Raw genomic sequence first — 15,962 nt, forward strand, 5'->3', positions numbered from 1 at the left:
GCTCATCTGTGAGAGGCTGGGGCCCCGCCGGGCTCCTCACCTGCGATGATGAGCTTCGGGTGGAAGAGGCGGGCGTTCTCCTCCAGCTGGTCGTAGTTGATGTAGCCGGTGTCGGGGTTCACCTGTGGGCAGCACGGAGACGGCGGCTTGGGCCACTTCCTCCTGCCCCGCTGTCGAGGGTAAGCGGGCTCCCTCCACCTGCCCAGAGCTCTTTGCTGCCCTCGCTGCCCACCAGGACTTGAGGGCGAGACGGGGCACAAGCGCTTAGGCAACCAGGCATCATGGTTCTCGGACAGGATGCCCTGGGGGGGGGGGGGTCCCAGGGGAAGAGTGAGCCCTGCTCCTGACTCGCTGCAGAAGGAACCACAGGGACGAACGTGAAGCACGTGTGCAGGTGCGAAGGCCCCGCCGCCTCACCCCGTGTCCGTCCAGTCCAGACACATGAGGCAAGAAGAAGAGAGAAAGGCTCGAGGACCCAAAGGCCACCCAGGCCGATGCCACTCGGACACCGCGATTGTGCACCACGAAGGCCTGGGCACCAGGTGAGCCCCTTAGAGCCAGTAAAGGATCAGCAAGGCCCCCGGATAATAGAAAACGAAATTTTAATAATATCATTACATTAGTTTCGAAAAACTGTAAAATATTTAGTGAAAGATGAACCAGACCTCTGCACAAAGCACTATTGAGAAAAACTTAAAAACACCTAAAAAGTGTAATGAAGGCAGCATGTGCTTGCAGGACGAGCTGACGGACAGAGCTGAGCCCAGAAGCAGAATCCCTTGTGCTGGAAGGCCACCCACTTGGTGAGGACGGGGGGCCCTGCAGGAAGGAGGCCTTCCCGTCGCGGCACTAGGCCAGGTGGGTGCCCACCTGTCACCTGGGCGCCAAGCTCACCATATACACAGAAATCCCTTCCCAGCAGACCACAGATCCACGTGCAGCGTGTAAAACACAAAACCTTCTTTGTTCGGGGGGCGGGGAGGAACACATTTCTCAGTAATTTCAGTTTCTTAAAGTTGTGTTAAGGCACTTGTGCTGGGGAGCGGATATAACCACAGAGGGGTCACTGCAGGGAGACTTTAGGGGCACGGGAACCCCTGCGGAGGAGGGGGTACTCAGGTTGGGTGGGCACCCTTTGCAGATGAAAAAGGTGCCTACGGCTTGGCACGGTTACAGAGCTTGTGTGAGGCGTCGCTGGGACCGGCTGAAGGAGGCTCTGGGGCTCCGTGTGGGGCGCTGTTTCAAGGGCGTGAACCGGTTCCTCCTCAGTCACCTGAACTCGGTGAAGAAACTGTTGTCTTAATAAAAAAACCAACAGCTGACCCACAGTAAAAAAATTGGACAATAATTCTAAAAAAGTTTTAAAAGAGATTAATTACCAAAAAAAAAGTCTGTTGCTACTCTCTCCCTCCACATTTTGATTTTGTAATTTGTGGGATTTTTTTAAAAGGTTTTTTGTATCTTTTTAAATCTTGAAAATTCAACGGTGCAACAGCTCCTGGAAGGATTCACAGGCATTCGTCACAAACCACAGAGGGGCCCCCCCCACCCAGCAGCGACAGGAAGTGGAGGGGAGAGTCCTGCTGCGGTTCCTCCGTCTGCCTGTGTGGGGCGACTGCCCGGGGGTGACAGTCCCGCAGAGAGGGCAGGGGCTGGGGAGGGAGGGAACCCGCTGGCTGGATTTGTCGAAGAGCAAAGTTCGCTCAGCGAGCGTAATGCTGCGTGGCTGGAAGCGGCGCCCCGAGCACGGCGGCCCCACAAGCCACGACGCGGGGCACCTGCTGTCCACCCCGACTCTGGTCATCCCTGTTGATGAGCCGCCAACCTCACATGCGGCTTTGGACCCCACTGTCTATGGTGACGAGGGCCGGTCCCATGCCGGGCACAGGCGGGTACTGGGTGCAGCTGGCTGAGGTCTGGCGGGGGCAGGGGTGTAGACACAGGCTGCCGCACAACCCCGGCTCTAGCCCCCCAGCTGCAGGGACTCGGCCAGCGTGGGCAGCTGTGTGCTGGGGCCACCCCTGGGGGGGGTCTGGCTGTCACCGCCCCCTCCCCGGTTCTGGACCGGCCAGCACCCCGACTGCGGCCGGAAGCCTTGGGCAGTCGCCTCCCCGCCCGTCTCCCTGCGCCTCAGCTCAGCCCCTAGCGCTCCGTCCCCTGCGAGCCCTGAGCACCCGAGGGTCCCCAGGGCAGGGAAAGGACAGTGACAGAGGTACTTCCTGAGGTGCCCGGGAACGAAGCTCCGTATTCCCATGGGCGCGCCCAGCGCTGGAGGCTTCGAGAACGGGCTGTGGAGCTGCGGAGAGACGCACTTGTACCTTGTAGGGCATAGATTCGAAAAAGATGGACGTAGCGGAGATCTTCTTCTTGTTGGTCATGAACCCATGGGTCAGGTGGCCCCCGTCGGGCAGGTCCAGGCCCATGATGCGGCCGTGGGGCTCCACCAGGGCTGTGTACACCGCGAAGTTTGCGGGGGAGCCTGGAGCGGGCAGACCAGGGAGGTGCGATTACTCGGGCCCACAAGGCCGTCGACCAGGGTGGCCAGAAGAGGCCTGGCTGCGATGCACTCCTCTGGCCCCAGGTGCCCCTGGTGGGGACGTTCAGAGACGGGGGCTGCCCAGGAGGTGCCCGTGTAGCTAGCAGCCGAGGGCGACGGGGCAAGACGGCAAGCCCAGCGGGATCCCCGGGAGGCTGGCAGGAAGGGGTCTGCCCAGGCCTGTCTGGACGTGGTGGTTACCTGAGTAGGGCTGGACATTGACTCCCCAGCCCTGGGGGTCCAGGCCATAGACCTGCAGCGCTCGCTTCTGACAGAGGACCTCCAGCTCATCGATGAATTCCGTCCCGCCGTAGTACCTGCGGGAAAGGCAGGGGACATGGGCCCACGCAGCCCAGCTCTGCACCGAGGACAGCGGAGCAAGGGTGAGAACGCGCAGCCTGGACCCACGCGACAGCTGCCGCCGGCGCCCGTGGGGCTGCGTCTGCCCATCTGTGAGGAGGGGCGGGCGGACCTCGGGGACAGACACTGTCACGGCCGTGCGACCCCCTATGTAAGGTGCCCCCGGGAGTCAATTCACAGGGGCGGCGGGTGGGGAACAGTGGCTGCATTCTAATAAGGCTTTACTTTTGGTTGAGTGATTCCGTATCAAAATCTATCACGCATTTGTATGTTTTATTACTTGTATACTAATGCTTGTAATAACTCAATCCAGAAGAAATTTTTAACACTTAGGCCTTGTCGTCACAAACAGCCTTAAAAGTTTTAAACTAAATGTATATACATTTTTTTTAGTAGAGTGAAAACCCCATAACATAAAACTTGCCGTTTTAAGCATTCAGTTCAGTAGTGTCACACTGGTAAGTACGTTCCCACTGTTGTGTAACAGAGCTCCAGGACATTTTCATCTTGCAAAACTGAAACTCTGCCCCCAGTGAACAGCAGCTCCCCACCCGCTTCCTGCCCCTGGAAACCACAGTTCTACTGTGTTCTGACAATTCCAGGAACTTCATCTACGTGGAATCATACAGTATTTGTCTTTTTGCGACTGGTTTTATCTCACTGAGCATAATGTCCTCGAGGTTTATCCATGTTGGAACAAGTCTCAGGATCTCCTTCTTTTTTGGGGCTGAAGGACATTCCACGGTACGGATGGACCGCAGTTTGTGTATCCACTCATCCATCAGTGGACACTTGGGCTGCTTCCACCTTTTGGTTCTTGCGAATAACACTGCAGCGAACATGGGTGTACAAATATCGATTTGAGGTGCTGCCTTCAACTCCATTGGCGAAACAGCCAGGAGCGGGATTGCTGGATCATACGATAGTTCTAGTTTTAGTTTTTTTGAGGACCCTCCGTACTGTCCTCCACAGGGGCGGCGCCATTTCACATTCCCGCCCACAGTGCACGAGGCGGCTTCCAGCTTCTCCACATCCTCGCCAACAGCTGTCAGCTTGTTTTCCCGACAGTAGCCGTCCTAGGGGGTGTGAGGCGGTACCTCACCGTGGTTTTGACTGGCATTTCCCCGATGGTTAGTGATGCTGAACACCTTGCGTGTGCCTCTTGGCCCGAGTTACTGTTTCACGGGTACAGGACATGCTTCCACAAGATGAAAAAGTTCTGAAGATGGATGGTCACCATATCAAGAGTGTACTTAATGTCACTGAAGCTTTCACTTAAAAATGGTAACTTTTACGGTATGCGCATTTTACCACACTAAAGAGGGGGAATGTGAGGTTGGTACTCACAACACTTCAGACACCAAACGTGTGGGTTTTTTCCTCACACCGACCAGCTCTGGCAATCCTGTCGCCCTACAGTTCAGTTCTGACCTGGCTGCCCTGAGTTAGCGCCAGACCTACAGGACCTGCAAGGTTCGGGCCCCCCATTCCGTGTGATGAGCCTGGGGTTCCTGTAACACTGCCTTAGGTCCAGCAATTGCTAGAAGGACTCACAGAACTCGGGGCGGCGCTTTACTTACTGTTCCCGGTTCATTGTAAAGGACACAACTTGGGCCTCCCCGGTGGCACAGTGGTTGAGAATCCGCCTGCCAACGCAGGGACACGGGTTCGAGCCCTGGTCCGGGAAGATCCCGCATGCCGCGGAGCAGCTAAGCCCGTGCGCCACAACTACTGAGCCCGTGTGCCACAACTACTGAAGCCCGTGCGCCTAGAGCCCGTGCTCCTCAACAAGAGAAGCCACCGCGATGAGAAGCCCGCGCACCGCAACAAAGAGTAGCCCCTGCTCGCCAGAACTAGAGAAAGCCCGCGCGCAGCAACGAAGACCCAACGCAGCCAAAAATAAATAAATAAAATAAATTTTAAAAATAAAAAAATAAATTAAATAAAGGACACAACTCAGGACAAATGAAGAGATGCATGGGCAGGGTATGGGGAAGGGGCTTGGAGCTTCCACGCTCCCCCCCAGGCGGCACCCTCCCAGCACCTTGATGTGTCCGCCAGGCAGGACGGTCCCCAAGCCCCGCTGCTCAGGGTACTACGAGGCCTGACCGGTGAGATCGGCTGCCACGACTGACTGGGTCTCCAGCTCTCCAGTCAGGCCACCAGCCCCCATCCCGAAGCGCTCGAGGGGCCACCAAGTGTCACCCCCTTAACACACACTAGGTTCGGTGGGAAGGGCTCATCTTGAGTAACAAAAGCTGCCCAAGGGATGTGGGAGCTGTGTCAGGAACGGGACAAAGCCCCGATACCCGTCTACCATACTCTTGGGGTCCGCAGAATTGAACACTTTACCTGGGGGGACTGAACGGCACGCATGTTACATCTCAATAAAACCGTGATAGCAAATAAAAACCAGAACTTTGTTTTTCGACTTGTATCAGGCAGCCGTTAATGCTAGATCAATATTGTTTTCAAATATTAACTCTGATCACTAATAATGTTCCAAAAGGTTAACTGATGTTACTAACAAAACATGAAAATGAAAATGGCTAATAATCACCTCTTAAAAGAGTACTTTACCGTGAATAAATGAGTTAATTATCTACACACCTATTTAAGTTGGTAAGGAGGGTCTTATTTGGTCCAGGGAAGGAACTGAAAACCGCAGAACTAGTCTTGCGGCCGAAAGGGGCTTCACGGACTGAGGTGGCGGGTCCCTTCTGCCTCGCACGCCCTGCTCTGGGACGCAGAGGGCCCGGCCTCCCACAGCGTGCGGGAGAGCAGCCCGCGCCAGGGACAGAGCCGCGGGCGGCCAGGGGGTCGGGCCGCGCCATTCTCCAGGGGAGCGAAGGCAGGACGGGGCCTGGGGTCGCTGCCGAGTCTCCCACAGAGGCGGCCGGGAGCCGTGGCAGGAGCCGCGCGGCAACGGGGCGCATCAGACTGGAGCAGCCTCCTTCACGCATTCCCCAATCCCTTATCTGAAAAGGGGTGAGCACGCTGACTCGGCGGGCGGCCGTGGATACCTAAAAATGAGGGCGTGTGACCACGCTTCGCGCTGCTAAAGTGAGAGAAAATGAGGCTCGGGGGTGAAGAAAGTCAGCGAGTGCTCAGCGAGCGGCAACGCAGCGCCGGCTGCTGTCCCCCCCCACCCCCACTTTCCCCTCCCCCCCACGCCCGCGCGTGCCCCGTTCTGTTCTGGGCTGGGGATTTGGTTTTGGCCTGGGATCCAAGCCACGATCTTCAAGTCGACTTGACCCTCCAGAGAGCAGATGCCCCTCACTAATGTCGCCATGGGAACAGGGCTGGGGGTGGGGGGTACTGCTGTGGGCACCGCGCCCTCCGCCCCAGCAGGAAGCAGCAAGGCTTCTGTACCACACCTCTCTGCAGAGGCACCGAAGCACTTTCTACAAGGTCAGCTGGAAATGCTGGAACCCCAGGGGCAGCCTGGGGTTTGGAGTGTGTGTGGTTTTCCAACATCAACGGCCAATTCTCGGACACCAACTGGGTGTCCAGTGATTCCGCTCGGCTCCGACACGACCACCCAGAGTCAGCAGGGACCCACGGGCGGAGGGCTCAGGCCCACAAGTCCACCCCCGACTTCAGACATCAGGAGAAAGTCCCCGGTCACCAGGCCACCCGCACTGCTGCCCAAGGTGGCCACAAATTCTGGGGTGCTCACAACCCCCTGCGGTTCAATAATTCACTGGAACAACTCGGGACTCGGGAAAGTGCTTTACTTATGATCACTGGTCTATCATGAAGGACTCACCTCGGGAACAGCTGAATGAACGAGCCGCGTGGGACAAGGCAAGGGAGGTGTGTGGCCCGCAACCACTGCCCCCTGGCTGACCCGCCCAGGGGGCTGGGCGTCGGGGGCCAAAAGTGCTGACCCTCTAATCAGTGTAGAATGGCATCTCCACTCCAAGGTGACCCTCCCTTTTCCGTGTCCTTTGGGACACAAGTGTACAAATTTGCAAAAACCTTGTGTTAAATTCTGGCATCACCATCTTTGCCTGACGATGACTGTAATAAAAACCGAAAATGACTATGACTTCTTGTGGTCCTCAGGGTGAAGGAGTTGACTGAAACCACCGGGTAGGTAAATCCGGCATTTAAAACGCTGCAACGCCTTCTGGTACGAGACGTCATTTTCACTTCGGGGTCCCCTTCCTGCTACGGATGCGATTCCCCACACAACCTTCCACTAAGCACCGACATTCCTCTGGGGGTTCAGCCACAGCTGCAGCTGCTCCTTCGGGCCTGGCTGTTATTCCAGAAAGGCCCCGGGGGACGGTCCAACAGACCCCGACTATCCTGCCCTGACAGCACTGGTGCCGCCACCCTCTGGGAATTGTGAGAGAGGAAACGGAGGCCCCGCTGTTGAGAACCTGGCTGTTTTCTGGAATTTCCACAGTTTTAGACTCCATCCTGATTCACTGCCTCGGAGGCAGGCCTGGATGACACTCACGTACCTTTGGCCCGGGTACCCCTCGGAGTATTTGTTGTTTAAGCAAGAGCCCAGGGCCTCCAGAACAGCCCGGCTGGCAAAGTTCTCTGAGGCGATCAGCTCCAGTCCGACCCTCTGCCGATTGCTCTCCTTCTTGATGATGTTGTAAACCTGGGGAGAAGAAAACAGGCGCTGAACACCGGGACGTTTCAGCTGAACGTTTTGCTCTGATCAAAGCTATAACGGAGCAAAGAGGAGAGACACTATTACACACTCATACTTTGCCCTCAGAAGCCAAGCACAACCGGACTAAGGTGATTCCCACGGCACCTAAGGAACAGAGGAAACCTTCCTCAAAGCTTTTGGCACCTGGGAAGGAATTAATAGGAAATGAGTTAAGGAAAACAAAACGATGGAAGGGAAGATGACCCTTAAAACACATACCCCACGGAATTTTAAATTCTATACCACCTTGCTCCTTTCATCCCTACAGTTCACCAAGTTTTCCCTCCTGAACCTTGTTCCTTGCTCCCCTTCCTTACAATAAAAGATATTTAGATAAATCCACAGAGACAGAAAACAGACCAGTGGTTGCCTAGGGCTGGGAATTTGGGGGGTGGATGAGGTGACTGCTAATGGGTTTGAGGTTTCTTTTTGGAGGGATTAAAATGTTCTAAAACTGATCGCGAATACTCTAAAAACCACTGGATTGTGTACTTTAAACGCGTCACTTGTATGGTAAGTGCATTCACTCATCTCACGTATAAAGCTGTTGTAAAAATTCGTAAATAAAAGATGCTTCTAGAAATACTCCTCTGAACGTAAGGGAAAATGTAAGGTCAAATCTTAATGACCGACCGGTCCCCCCTGCCTCGGGAGCGGCCAGCGCAGTGCTCTGCACTTCGCAGAAACTCAAATATTTAAATTTACCCTCAAAGGACTTTTAGCCACTTTGCAGCAGCCACTGCCTATAAATCTGCCCTCTTACCCGAACCACAAGGCTGTCCCGAACACGGTTTATTTCTAGTGAGAACTAGAGGTCTGAACGAGGGCCTCCAACATCCTAACACCCGAGAGGACCCACAGCCTCACCTCCACGTCACTCTCTTTCAGGGGCTGCGCCAGCATCTTCTCATGCGAGGACCACAAGTTGGCATCCACGGGGACTCCGTTGGCGGGGGTAGCCATCACGCTGGTTCAGAGTCGCCTAAAAATGGGAAAACTTCCAAAATTAAACTCAGTCACAGCTCGGGGCTTCCCTGGTGGCGCAGTGGTTAAGAATCCGCCTGCCGACGCTGGGGACACGGGTTCGAGCCCTGGTCCGGGAGGATCCCACATGCCGCGGAGCAACTAAGCCTGTGCGCCACGAGTACTGAGCCCGCGCGCCACAACTACTGAAGCCTGTGCACCTAGAGCCTGTGCTCCGCAACAAGAGAAGCCACCGCGATGAGAAGTCCGTGCACGGCAACAAAGAGTAGCCCCTGCTCACCGCAACTAGAGAAAGCCTGTACGTAGCAACGAAGACCCAATGCAGCCAAAAATAAATAATTAAAAAACCCTCAGTCACAGCTCAGTACCACCTGTCAGTTCCTGAGTCGCCAAAGTACTGACACACGTGTTAGCCTTGCCCCCAGAACCACCTGGACACCGCGTGGACTCTGCTGCAGAAACACCACGAGGGACCCGGACCGCCTGCGGCTCCCTGCTGGTCACCGGTTGATCAAGAGACCCGCCCTCCTTGCCTCGAGGCCGAGGCCGAAGCAGCCTCAGGGAGCCCGACATCCCCTCTTCACAGCTGAACTTATTCTAGCTGTGGCTTAGCTCTAAGCCAGCTTCCTTGAAGGCAAGGACTGAGGGTTACTTTTTAAAAATCTCCCACAGTACCAGGCACAGCCATAAAGGAGTAATATTTGCCAAATGAGCAAGTGAATTGCTGGCGTATGTATTATTCCTTCCATTTTTCAAGTACTGAAAATGAGACTCAGCAAAGTATCTCAGCCAAGGGCTGCAGAGCCCGCTGGCCGCGGAGGACGGACTCAAACCCCGGCTCACACTCCTCGCACCCAGCGTCCCGCCGCTGGGGCTGCAGGTAAAGCGCGCGCCGGCTGGAGCCCAGGCCTCCCGTGAGGACCGTGGTCAGAGGCCCACGCCTGGATCCGGCATCACCGCAGTACAGCCAACCGGACAGGCGTGTGTCTTAACATACGTTCCCACAAAGAACGAGCATTTGAGCTCAGTGGTATTTCTGCTCAAGCGAGAGCTTAAATATTTACAGGAACTGACCTCCTGGGGCAGCTTTTCAGTGCTCTCCATGAATTAGGTAAGTTTTCATTTCAAATTCTTTCCCTCAACAATTACTCGAAGGAGGCCTGCAGCAGCCATGGCACTGGGATTGGGAAAACAGTGGGAACGAAACGGGCCGAACCTTCGTGGCGCTTACCAGGAGAGGCGGGCAGGAAACAGAGCAAGCGCGCTCAATGCAAGCGGATAACCGAGCCCCAAGGACTAGAGCTGGGGGCAGGCTCAGTCTGGACCATGGCTGTTGGAGGAGAGGACACCAGACGGAGCACTGGGTGTGTATATATAATACACATAATATACATATAGGCCTCTGCTCCTAAAACCCCTGCGATTCCCTGGGTGATGGGAGTATCTTTTGTCCTGATGAGGCGACTCCAGGTGGGCTCCTGGACGGGGACTGGCCACCAGAAAGACCAGGCCATGATGAGAAGCTTCGCAGCACCCGCACGGCCAGCCCCAGCTCCTCCAGAGAGGGGAGGGGCTGGAAATGGAGTTAATGATCCATCAGGCCTCCACGAAGAAGCCCCATAACATCCCAGTAGCACAGGGCTCGGGGAGCGAACCGGGTGGGTGAACACTCCACACCGAGCGGGTGACGCACCCCAACTCCACGGGGACCCTCCCCGGCCTTGCCCCGTGCCTCTCTCTCTCCATCTGGCTGGCTCATCTGTGTCCTCCGTCACATCCTTTAATGACCCGGTGAACCTAAGTGTCTCGCTGAGTTCTGTGAGCTGCTCTAGCAAATGCTCCAGTCCGGGGGGGTCCTGGGAGCCTCGGCTATGTAGGCAAGCCGGACAGAAGCTGTGGGTCACCTGGGGACCCAATACTCGCCACGGCACCTGAAGTGGGTCGGACGAGGCTGTTCCCTAACTGGGGCTTTTGAAGCAGCCGTTATTTTAACAGGAGCGCAGCGTTGTTAGAAATACGGCCACTGCCACAAACCCAACAGTGAGTGCTGGGACGTAAACGCCACGAGCGCTTCAGCAGCAGAAGCCGCACAGGCTGCCGCGCCGGGGCCTCGTCCACGCTGAGCCAGAAGTGGAGAGACGCGGGTGCTCTGGGCGCCCTGCCCACGGCTCCTCCTAACTCAGGCCCAGCTTCCCACGTGCCCTCAGCAGGTGGCAAACCCACAGAAAAAGCACAAGAGACAAAACAGGCCCTCTGCTCCTAGAATCTCAGAGAAAAGCTTCCTTTAAATACCGACTACTCAAGGTCAAAGAGGACTCAAAGGTGGCAAGCAACACAGAGCAGGTATTTCTCAACCACCAAGTAACTGAAGTCTGTTTCGAGCCCCCTTTCTCCGCCCTCCCCCCGGGACAGTCAGATCTACAACCGTCCCTGGGAGGCGCTCAGACCGGCTCTGCTCAGGAAGAAACTGCTCTCTGCGCTCCAGCTGTGGTCTCGCTCGGCTCACTCAGCGTCACCACCTGTGGCCCTCTGCCCCCTCTGCAATCCCTTCTCTTACCCAGGCTGCAAACTCGGAGTCCCAGGTCCTTCTCGGCCCCGGGGAGGGCTCTGTGTGCGGCCGGCACCCCGTCCCAGGCGGGCAGTGCCGCGCTGCTCTCACTGAAACCCCGTGGGGGAGTTTCCCACCACGCACCCTGTTCCCACTCAGGCCAAGTCATCCCTCAAATAGGGTGCTCGGTCCACACCCAACCTGAGTTCTAACTAAGCCTGAATTCTTTATTCAAACCATAACTTCAAGGTTCTTTGGCTTGTTTCAATTAAATCAATAACATCTGCTATAGATATAATCTGCGATGCCCTGGGGCATTCTGAACTACAGTAAGCAGAGCCAAGACCCTGAATGTGCTGGTTAGCTCATGTGCCGGCCTGTCAGGGCTCAGGGACACCCTGAGAGCTGGCAAACACGTGAGACAAAGATCCTGAGGCCGTGCTTTTCTAGATCACAGGGAAGGCCGTTTATGACTGATACTATATTTAGGGAAGACATACTTACCATCTATTCTTCGAGTCTGGAGGTTGGCTGGAAAACAGTACACCCTGAACTGCTCTCATCTTTTCTGAACTGTGACATAAGTGCAGTTCAGTGGCATTAGATACACTCACACTGTCGTGCAGCAGCCATCCCCATCACCGTCTCCAGGACGCTTCCATCTTCCCAAACTGAAACTCTGTCCCCGTTAAACATACTCCGTTCCCTTCTCCTCCAGCCTGGGGTAAAAACTATTCTAGTTTCTATCTCTATGAATTTGACTATTTCAGGTACATCATGTAAATGAAATCACACAGCATTTCTCCTTTGTGTTTGGCTTATTTCACATAGCATAATGTCATCAAGGTTCACGCATGCTGGAGCATGTGTCACAATTTCCTTCCTTTTAAAGGCTGGGTAATAGTCCACTGTATGGATAGACTATGCTTCGTTTATCCATCCATCCATTGCTGATACCTGCGCTGCTCCCACCTCTTGGCTATCGTGAGTAACACTGCTATGAACACAGGTGTACAAATATCAAGTCCCTGGTTTCAATTCTTTTGGGTATAGGCCCAGAAGTGAAATTGCTGGATCATATAGTAATTCTATGTTTAATTCAAAATAAGCTTTTGGTATTTAGGAGCTTTACTTCACTACTATTAGCCTACAATGGATTCATTCATTCCTTCAACAAATATTTATTGAGTGACTCCTATATCCCAGGCACTGAGCTAGGCGCTAAGAATACTAAGGTCAGCAAGACAGAGGCCCTGCTTTTACGAAAAGCAGGCTCTAAAAAAGTAAACAATAAATACATGGGATAACTTCAGGGAGTGATGACTGTTATGAGGGCAATAAATGGGTGGCGGGCTTCTGCAGACCGGCCGTGGAAGGTGCCTGAGCTAAGATCTGAACGGTGGAAAGGAGCCAAGCTTATGAGATGGGGCAAAGAGCCACCACCAAGAGCAAAGGCCCTGCAATGGGAAGAGGTTTCACTAGCTGAGGCGCAGAAATCAGGAACAAAACAGAGACACAGGAGATGAGATCTGAGGGTCCAAAGGCCAGAGCTGGGATGGGAGAACAGAGTCTCACCTTGACAGTACACAGCTGACAAGTTATTTCCCGATGCACCTGTTTGAGAAATAACTATCTGAAACTAACAACTAGAGAAACCCAACTGGAGAAGAGCCAGGTTCCTTATGGAAGCGCAGGTGGACATCTCACGGGCTGGACCCCTCCCATTCTCCACTTCCCAACGGTGAAGCCCACACCCGGGGGAGCTGTGCTGAACTCACTGCAGAGGCAGCCTGTGGGGTTCAAGCCCCGCCCCCTCCTCCTAATGTGCAACCCCAGGTGCTGACACCTGTTTGTCGGTCCCCTCATATATGACTCAAGGATGACAGTTCTGAGTTAACTGGGGGTTAAATGAGGTACCAGACACAGAGCACTCAGACAGGGCCAGGCAGAGCACTACTCAAACATCAGCAGCTACTATTGTTATGAAAGACACCGGGGGGATCTTAGCGCCACGTTGCTACCACTCAGTAACCCCGGCTGAGCGCCCCTGGAAAGCACAGCTCACCGCGGCGGTTACTATGTTACACTGTTGGTGCTTCCACTGGAGAGATGTCACTCACCTCTGGCATGATCCTCACCTCAACCCCACGGAAACAGTCCAAGAACGTGAATTCACTTGCCAAGGTTACCAGCCTCTCCATGCCCCCAGATCTTCCCTGGGCCTTTGTCACACAAGTGGGACCAGCCAGGAGTCTCCTGAGGGAACTACCATCTGTCCGTGTTCCCTACTTTATAAAGGAGGAAAACAGGCTCAGAAGCTAAGTGCCTTACAATAGTGAGAGTCAGAATCAACTCTTTTCCGTGACACTGCACTAAATAAAAGCACAATTGCCCACGTCCACTGCATGTTCCTTCAAGTAAAAAAATTATGAGTCCGTAAGAACCTGAACTGGTGTTTCCATTCCTCCAACTCTGCCCGACTGAAGCGCATGTTTGTGCCGGCCTAAGCTGACCAAGGGTCGCTTAACTTCCTGGGCCTCGACGCGCAGGACCCCGGGCCAAGCACCCCACAGGGCAGCGCTTGTCTCCTAGGCCGGGATGAGGGATGGGGAAGCCAGGCGCAGGCCCGCCCCGTTGGGCGACCGCACGTGCAGCGGCACCGCGCGGGCTACGCCACTGTCCAGGCTGCAGGGCGGCTCCCAGGCCCGCCGCCCTCTCCGAGCCTCCCCTTTCCCGCCTGCGAAATGGGCTACAGGACAGTACTCGGCTGCAGCCCCGCCGTGAGGATACTGTGGCGAGGTGACGCGCTGCACTGAAACCTAAAGTGCTCCACGAACAACGCGGCCGCCAGCACGGGCAGAGAGCCTTCGCAGCTGCGGCCGAGGCCACCGCCCCCACCCCGCACGGGTCTCGACCCGGGGCCGCGCGCCCGCACTGCCGCCGGGCCCCTCACCCCAGGCACCAGCAAGGCGCTGCGCACTCACCTGACTCCACTTCTCGGAGCCGCGGTTAAGTGCGCCCCTCGCTGCGGCCTGCGACACCGGAGTCCGGACCCGCAGTCCCGCGCCCGCCGCCACGTGATCCGCGCGTTAGGCAGGCACCAGAACCTGGCGCGCACCGCCCCGGCCCGCCCCGGCCCGCCCCGGCCCCGCCCCGGCCCCGCCCCGGGAGCGCCCAATCAGAGCGCATCCCGGCTAGCCCCGTCCCCGAGGCGTCCAGTCAGAGCGCGAAACCGGGCGAGCCCCGCCCCCGGAGGCGCCCGCGCTATTGGCTGCAGCGGGCTGGGCCCCGCCCAGCACGGTGGCGAGGTGCCCCTGCTCACCTGGGCCAGGGGACAAGGTGCCATCCGCCCGGGCTGCGGGCCAGGGGCCGGGGATTTCCAAGAAGACGGAGGATTAGGGGTGGATTCTGTTGCTATACTTAACTTTTACATTGTCCTACTTACAGGTTAGCACAGTGGTCATTTAAACAGGACAAACGTGGGTTCCAACTCCGACACTATTACTCTGCACATACAGAATCCTAGACCAGTCACTTCACTTATTGAGTTTCATACTTCTCATCTTTGAATTGGAGATAATTATATCTGCCTGGCAGGGCTGTGGGGAGGACTCATAAACGTATCTAAAACACTTGACATTGTGCCTGACACACAGTAAGGGCTCAATAATATAAACCATTGTTAAGAATTAAAAATTAAAAAACCGAGGGGCTGCACAATATAGGGAAAGAGCTAACAAAGGTTCTCTCCCTCACAGAAGCCTGACTTTTGGACTTTCCTGTTTGTCTCTGTGTTGTCAGATTTAATTAAGCAAGAATCCTGCTAAGTCAATTTAGACAGAACCCTACCCCACCCCACCCCACCCCACCCCGCCCCATCCTCCATATCTGATTGGATCCTCATCCTCTACGATCCTCGGTGATGTCTGATCACTCAGGCCTGGTCAGTTTAGCCAGAAACATCAAGTTTCTGACATCACTTCAGAAACTTGATGTGATGTCAGAAACCCTGACCCCCACCCCATGTTTCCTCTTAGTAATTTTCCATCCACCAACATCACCATGTTCCTTGGCTATAAATTTCCACTGCTCCTGGCTATAAATTTCCACTCAACTCCTGTTCAGAGTTGAGCCCAATCTCTATCCCCAAGTGCAAGATTCCGTGGCAGTGGTCCCTACACCTACTGAAATAGTCCCCGCCCCCTTGAATAAAATCTGCCTTACTGTGTCATTGAATATTTTTTTCTTTAGCAGCTCCTGATCTTTCAGTTCTCAACGTACCTACAACACCTTACCTCTTACAATGTCAAGCAACTTCCCAAATGTTGCAACAAATGTCACTGATGTCACAGTGAATGGATTCAAAGCTGATTCGCAAAAGTCCAGGGAAAGACAATGAGTAGGGATCCATAACAATTCAGAGAGGAAGCACTGTTATTTCCAGGAGTCATGCACTGCAATGCCTATCAAGTTAAGCCTTGAACAACTTGGGGGTTGGGGGCCCCAATGCCCGCAAAGTCAAAAATCCACTTACAACGTTAAGATCAGCCCTCTGTGTCCGTGGTTCCACATCCAAGGATTCAACCAACAATGGATCGTTTAAGTAAGTATTTATAGAAAAAAAAAAAAAAACACAACTCTCATACCAGTCGACCCACACAGTTCAAACTCATCCTCCTCGAGGATCAACTGTAGTGAGAATGATTTTGTCTAATGCTTTTTTGTGTGTGTGTGGTACGCGGGCCTCTCACTGCTGTGGCCTCTCCCGTTGCGGAGCACAGGCTCCCGACGCGCAGGCTCAGCGGCCATGGCTCACGGGCCCAGCCGCTCCGCGGCACGTGGGATCCTCCCGGACCCGGGCA

General features: G+C 55.0%; 1 protein-coding gene across 7 annotated transcripts in view; it reads right to left on the minus strand.

Annotated features, from left to right (window-relative positions):
- Nucleotides 1-14,239, minus strand: part of SHMT1 (serine hydroxymethyltransferase 1) — a 22,947-nt gene extending 8,708 nt beyond the window's left edge. The window contains exons 1-7 of one of the 7 annotated variants that reach the window (XM_067021970.1): nt 14,085-14,197; nt 13,221-13,385; nt 8,436-8,556; nt 7,369-7,514; nt 2,738-2,853; nt 2,319-2,479; nt 41-122 (exon numbers count right to left, since the gene is read on the minus strand). In XM_067021970.1, the coding sequence (XP_066878071.1) occupies nt 41-122; nt 2,319-2,479; nt 2,738-2,853; nt 7,369-7,514; nt 8,436-8,531 (601 nt within the window). In that variant the 5' untranslated portion in view covers nt 8,532-8,556; nt 13,221-13,385; nt 14,085-14,197. Of the gene's footprint in view, nt 1-40; nt 123-2,318; nt 2,480-2,737; nt 2,854-7,368; nt 7,515-8,435; nt 8,557-13,220; nt 13,512-14,084 lie in introns of all 7 variants that reach the window. The other 6 variants (XM_067021969.1, XM_067021968.1, XM_067021967.1 and 3 more) reach the window with 6 other exon arrangements.
- Nucleotides 14,240-15,962: the final 1,723 nt, after the last annotated feature.

This window comes from Kogia breviceps, chromosome 19, assembly GCF_026419965.1.
Source record: "Kogia breviceps isolate mKogBre1 chromosome 19, mKogBre1 haplotype 1, whole genome shotgun sequence".
In the NCBI taxonomy this organism is placed as follows: Eukaryota; Metazoa; Chordata; class Mammalia; order Artiodactyla; family Physeteridae; genus Kogia; species Kogia breviceps.